This window comes from Orycteropus afer, unplaced genomic scaffold (genome assembly GCF_000298275.1).
Source record: "Orycteropus afer afer isolate SDZICR_OR568_19922 unplaced genomic scaffold, OryAfe1.0 scaffold00558, whole genome shotgun sequence".
In the NCBI taxonomy this organism is placed as follows: domain Eukaryota; kingdom Metazoa; phylum Chordata; class Mammalia; order Tubulidentata; family Orycteropodidae; genus Orycteropus; species Orycteropus afer.
Window position 1 is genome coordinate 1,598,207 of NW_006922145.1, and position 6,969 is coordinate 1,605,175.

General features: G+C 43.8%; 1 protein-coding gene across 1 annotated transcript in view; it reads right to left on the reverse strand.

The window, feature by feature from the left end:
- RXFP2 (relaxin family peptide receptor 2) overlaps positions 1-899 on the reverse strand; it is a gene marked incomplete at its 5' end in the record, with an annotated part of 69,388 nt that extends 68,489 nt beyond the window's left edge. The window contains 2 exons of the mRNA XM_007955962.1: positions 328-476; positions 871-899. Of these exons, the coding sequence (XP_007954153.1) occupies positions 328-476; positions 871-899 (178 nt within the window). The remainder of the gene's footprint in view (positions 1-327; positions 477-870) is intronic.
- Positions 900-6,969: the final 6,070 nt, after the last annotated feature.

Consider the following 6,969-nt stretch of genomic DNA (forward strand, 5'->3'; position numbering starts at 1 on the left):
GGGGCGCTGTGGGTCAGAATGGACGCCATGGCAGTGGGTGTGGTTTGGGCTTTGTTTCTATAAAGATGACAACCTAGGAAGCCCTATGGGGCAGTTCCACTCTGTCAGGTGGGGTTGCCATAAGTCCAAAATCTACTCAAGGACACCCCACAGAAACATACATGAATATGCACAAAAGCGATTGGGGAGCGATTGTATGCGTTACTGGAGAATTCCCTACAGAATAATGAGTCACCTCCTCCAGCTCACTACACTTCCTGTGTGATTCGCCCAGCCTTGGGGTGCTGTGGGGAGGTACGCACATGGCGCTGCCTGGGGAAGACTCACCGCAGGTCTCTTCGTCAGCGCCGTTCCCACAGTCATTGACGCCGTCGCAGTGGAAAGCCCGGGGCAAGCACTTGGTAAGGTTCCCACAGGGAAAATACCCTTTTTGGCACATAGGGGTGATAGTATGGCCCTCTGTTAGCGCAAAATCTGTATGACAGAGAGGACAAAAATCGTACATAAGCGAAATTAGGAAGGGCTTACAGAGCCCAGCCCTTTTCACAGTATGCCATTTAATCTCCCAAGAACTTTATAAGCTGAGTTTATCTGGTCGTGTTTTTTCTCTCTCACTTACGGTTCAAAACCATCAACCACTCGGCTGAAGGAAGACTGGGTGATCTACGATCTACTTCCGTAAAGATTTACAGCCTCAGAAACCCAGTAGGGGTCACTATGACTCAAAAATGACTGATGACTGTTTTTGTTTTTTTTTTAACCCATCACTGGATCACTGGCCGATTCAACAATTTTTATATGTCTACTTAGTGACGGTGATGGCGTTCATCAAGTTGTGTAACTGTTAACCACTGTCCTTTTCTGGATTATTCCACCATCATTAACAAAAACACCAAAAAAAAAAAAAAAAAAATCAAACTCACTGCGTGCCGCTGACTCACAGCGACCCCCTTTGGCTTTCCCAGATGGTAAATCTTTATGGAAGTAGATTGCACAGACGTCTTCCCACGGACTGGCTGGTGAGTTTGAACTGCCAACCTTCTGGTACTATGCCACCAGAGCTCCTTTAACTTGTTGTTAGATGCCATCGAGTCATCTCGGACTCATAATGACCCCATATACAGCAGAACGAAACACTGCCTGGTCCTCTGCCAGCCCCACAATCCTTGCAATACCTGAGCCCATCATTGCAGCCACTATGTCAGTCCATCTTGTTGAGGGCCTTCCCCTTCTTTGTCGACCCTGCACTTTACCAAGCATGATATCCTTCTCCAGGGAATGGTCCCTTCTGACAGAGCTAAGTAGGTGAGACAAAGTCTGCTCATTCTTGCTTCCAAGGAGAATTCCAGCTATACTTCCTCCAGGACAGATCTGTTAGTTCTTTTAGCAGTCCATGGTACTTTCAGTATTCTTCGCCAGCACCACAACTCAAAAGCATCAACTCTTCTTTGGTTTTCCTTATTTGTTGTGCAGCTCTCACATGCATATGAGACAATTGAAAATATCATGGCTTGTGTCAGGTGCACCTTAGTCCTCAAGGAGACATCTTTTTGCTCTAGAGCACTTGAAAGAGGTCTTTTGAAGCAGGTTTGCCCAATGCTATACGTCATCTGATATCTTGACTGCTTCTCCCATTGGTGTTGATTGTAGAACAAAGTAATATGACATCCTTGACAACTTCAATCTTTTCTTCAGTTATCGTGATGTTGCTCATTTTTTTTTATATTGACATGTAATCCATACTGCAGACTGTAGTCTTCAATGTTCATCAGTTAAGTATTCAAGTTATCCTCATGTTCAGCAAGCAAAGTTGTGTGGTCAGTGTATCGCAGGTTGTTAATGAGTCTTCCTCCAATCCTGATGCCACATTCTTCTTCATATAGTCCAGCTTCTCGAATTATTTGCTCAGCATACAGAATGAATAAGTATGGTGAAATGATACAACCCTGACACACTCCCTTCTTGATTTTAAACCATGCAGTGTCCCCTTGCTGCATTCAAATGACAGCCTCCTGGTCAAGGTACAGGTTCCTCATGAGTACAATCAAGTGTTCAGGAATTCCCATTCTTCTCGATGTTATCCATAATTTGTTATGGGCATGGAGGATTCTATAGGCAATCGAATGCTTTTGCATAGTCAATAAAACACAAGTAAATATCTTTCTGGTATTCTTTGCTTTGAGCCAAGATCCACCTAACATCAGCAATGATATCCCTTGGTCCACGTCCTCTTCTGAATCCAGCTTGCATTTCTGGAAGTTCTCTGTTAATATACTGCTGCAACTGTTTTTGAATTATCTTCAGTAAGATCTTACTTGTGTGCCATATAAATGATAATGTTCAATAATTTCCACATTCTGTGGGATCACCTTTCTTTGGAATGGGTACAAATATTGATCTCTTCCAGTCAGTTGGCCAGGTAGCTGTCTTCCAAATATCTTGGCATAATCAAGTGAGTGCTTCCAGTGGGGAATCTGTTTGTTGAAACATCTCAATGGGTATTCCATCAATTCCTGGAGCTTTGTTCTTTGCCACTTCCTTCAGTGCAGCTTCGACTTCTTCCTTCAGTACCACTGGTTCTTGATCATATGCTACCTCCTGAAATGGATGAACATCGACCAGTTCTTTTTGGTACAGTGACTCTGTGTATTCCTTCCATCTTCTTTTGATATTCTCTGCATCATTCAATATATTGCCAATAGCATCTTTCAATATTGCAATTCAAGGCTTAAATTCTTCCCTCAGTTCTTTCAGCTTGAGAAATGCCAAGTGTGTTCTTGCCTTTTGGCTTTCCAACAGCATATCTTTGCACATTTCATTTTAATAATTGACTTTGTCTTCTAGAGCTGCTCTTTGAAATCTTCTGTTCAGCTTTTTTATCTTGTCATTTCTTCAAATTGCATTAGCTACTCTCTGTTTAAGGGCAAGTTTCAGAGTCTCTTCTGACATCTATTTTGGTCTTTTCACCTTTTCTCATCTTTTTAATGACCTCTTGCTTTCTTCATGGATGATGTTCTTGATGTCATTCCACAATTCCTCTGGTTTCCAGTCATTGGTGTTCAATACATCAAATCTATTCTTTAGATGGTCTCTAAATTCTGGAGGGGTATATTCAAGGTCATATTTTGGCTCTTGTGGACTTGTTTTAATTGTCTTCAACTTGAACTTGCATATGAACAGTTGATGGTCTGATCCACAATCAGGTCCTGGCCTTGTTTTGGCTGAACATATTGAGCTTTTCCATTGCCTCTTGCCACAGATGTAGTCAATCTGATTCCCGTGTACTCCCGTGTACACCATCTGTGTTGTTGAAAAAGGTATTTGACATGAATAAGTCATTGGTCTTGCAAAATTCTATCATGCAATCTCCAGTGTTATTTCTGTCACCAAGGCCAAATTTTCCAACTACTGGTGGTTCTTCTTTGTTTCCAACTTTTGCATTCCAGTCACCAGTGATAATCAGCACATCTTGATTGCATATTCGGTCTATTTCAGACTGCAGAAGTTGGTAAAAATCTTCAATTTCTTCTTTGCCTTTGGTGGTTGGTGCATAAATTTGAATAATAATAGTATTAACTGGCCTTCCTTGTACGCGTATGGATATTATCCTATCACTGACAGCACTGTACTTCAGGATAGATCTTGAAACATCCTTTTTGATGATGAATGCCACACCATTCCTCTTCAGTTTGTCATTCCTGGCATAGTAGATCATGGTTGGCTGATTAAAAATGGCCAAAACCGGTCCATTTCAGCTCACTAATGCCTGGGATATCAATCTTTATACATTCCATTTCATTTTTAAGAACTTCCAGTTTTTCTAGATTCCTACAGCATACATTCCATGTTCTGACTATTAATGGATGTTGGCAGCTGTTTCTTCTCATTTTGAGTCATGTAACATCAGCAAATGGAGGCCCCAAAGCTCTACTTTATCCACATCACTAAGGTCGGCTCTACTCTGATGAGGCAGCTCTTTTCCAGTCGTATTTTGAGTGTCTTCCGACCTGAGGGGCTCATCTTCTGGCACTGTATCAGGCAATGTTTCAGGGCTATTCGTTAAGTTGTCCTGTACTCATTCATAAGGTCTTTACTGGTCACTTCTTTGAGATGTGGATGGCCTCTTCCTTCTTCCGAGCTGGTCTCAATCTGGAAGCTGTGCTGACACCTGTGCACCATGGGCAACCTGCTGGCACAGCCTACAGCCTCACAGCAACATGCAAGCCACCCAAGCAGGACAAACTTTCAGAGAAGTTCCTCTCCTTCAGGTGTTCCTACCGCTCTGCTCGCTTCCTGGCCTTCCCCTACCTGTTCCGGCCGTTAGCCCTGGCTCCCACTTCCTGCCTGGGGACTCCTAATGTCTGTTTTCTTTGAATAATTTTCTTAATTACAACATTTTAAACAGTCATGCAACAGGTTATGTACTCAACTATTAGGCAAAAGGTTGGTGGTTTGAATCCCCCAGAGGCACCTAGGATGACAGGCTTGCCACCTTCTTCTAAAAGGTCACAGCCTTGAAAACTCTATGGAGCCTGGTTCTACTTGGTACGCATGGGGTCGCCATGAGTCAGAACAAAGTTGATGACAACTAATAACAAAGGCAACCTCATACCTGATTGGTCCCCAGGAGGCATAAGCATTTGTTCTTGGCCACCGACCTAAGGACAGCCATCTGAACTCACCTAGTGGTTCTGAGGGAGAAAGACCTGGTAGTCTGTTCCCATAAAGATGACAGCCAAGAAAACCCCACGGGGCAGTTCTGACATCAGCAAAGATATCCTTTGTTGCACACCCTCTTCTGAATCCAGCTTACATTTCTGGACGTTCTCTGTCAATATACTACTGCAACCATTTTTGAATTATCTTCAGTAAGATTTTACTTGTGTGTGATATTAACGATATTGTCTGATAATTTCCACATTCTGTTGGATCACCATTCTTTGGAATAAGTACAAATATGACTCTCTTCCAGTCAGTTGGCCAGGTAGCTGTCTTCCAAATCTCCTGGCATAGCCAAGTGAGTGTCTCCAGTGGGGCATCTGTTTGTTGAAACACCTCAATGGGTATTCCGTCAATTTCTGGAGCCTTGTTTTTCAGCACTTCCTTCAGTGCAGTTTCAACTTCTTCCTTCAATACCATTAGTTCTTGATCATATGCCACCTCCTGAAAGGGGTCATATGGGGTCTCCAGGTGTTGGAATTGACTTAATGCCAGAGGTTTGGGTTTTGCTTTTTCTTTAAATCATACTGAATATCACCTATACTAAGAACAGAATCAAGGGTCTTCTGAACTCACTGCAAGATGACAACAAGTAAGACCAATGGCATCATCTTCTTTTGTATGAAACCAAAGACCTGTCCATTCCTGGACACAAAGAGGAAAAGTTGCAAGCTCCCAAGATCAAATCCATGCATTTATTTACTCAATTATTATTGATAAGAGGATTTGCTGTGACTTACTGTGAGCCATATATGCAAAAGGACAGTTTTATAACAAAATCTGAGTTACAGAGAAATCTAGAACCACAACAAAATGTTGTTGTTGTTGTTGTTGTTGTTGTTGTTGTTAGGTGCTGTCGAGCCAGTTCTGAGGTGTAATGACCCCATGTAATTACAGACGAAAAGCTCGTTTGGTCCCATCCTCACTCTGTAGATGTGTCGGAGGCCACTGGATTAACCCCCAACAATCAATCGTACCTACCATTCACTGGTAGCATAGTGCCTAAGGCACTTGACTGCTAACCAGAAGGCTGGCGGTTCAAACCCACAGCCACTCCTTGGAAGGAAGGTTGGGCAATCTACTTCCGTACCCAAGGAGGGGTCACTATGAGTCAGGGCCAACTCCACGGCACATAACAACAACAACAACAACAACATTCACCAAGCGTATTGGGTGCCAGACACTTCGCACAATGGTTTATCTCAGTTAATCTTTCAACCAACCTTTGGTAGGACCAATACCATCCTTTATGTTTCAGAGCTGTTGTTGCTGTGAGTGATAGAGCCCTGGTTGCAGAGTGGTTAAAGCGCTCATCTGCCAACAGAAAGGTTGGGGGTGCAAGCCCACCAGGAAGATGCGGCAGCCTGTGTCTGTAAAGATTTATAGCCTTGGAAGCCCTGTGGGGAAGTTCTACTCTGTCCTATCCGGTGGCAGTGAATTGGAACTGATTTGACAGCAGTGGGTTTAGTTTGGGGTTGGTTGCTGATAGCTGCTGTCAAGTGGGCTCCAACTCATGCGACCGCATGTACACCAGAATGAAGCATGGCCTCATTCTGCACCATCATCATGGGTGAGGGACACCCCCGTCCATTGCTGCAGCTATTATTTAAGTGCCTTCCAACTCAGGGGGGGGCTCATCTTCCAGCCACTAGATAAAATGACACTCTACTGTGATTCATAAGGTCTCCACTGGCAAACACTCAGAAGTAGGTCATCATGTCTGTCTTCCCAGTCTGTCTCAGTCTGTTAAAACCTGTCCACCACGGGTCACCCTGCTAGTATTGGAAATACCGGTGGCATAGCTTCCAGCCCCATAGCTACATGCAAGCCCCCACAGGATGACACATGGAGAGATGGGTGGTGGTTTCAGGGCTGCAGCCAAGCTGATTCTGATTCATGGGGACTCCATGTGTACAGAGTAGAACCGCTCCATGGGTTTTAAAAGCTGTGAACTTTTGCAACCACGTATGCAGGCCTGTATGCCGAGGGATGTCTGGGTGGATTCGAACCACCAACTTGGCTAAGCAGTGAGGCGCATAGCTCTTTGCTCCATTCAGGACATCCTGCAGTCATTCATTTGGAAAGTGACACTGGGCTGATTCAAAATGATCTCTTGGACCCTAGAGCCCCATTCCTAGCCATTAAGCTATGAAAGTGTCAACTGAATCTACATCTCAAGGAACATGTTGTTGTTAGATGCCATGGAGGTGACTTGGACCCACAGAACCCCTAGAGGACAGAGTAGAACTG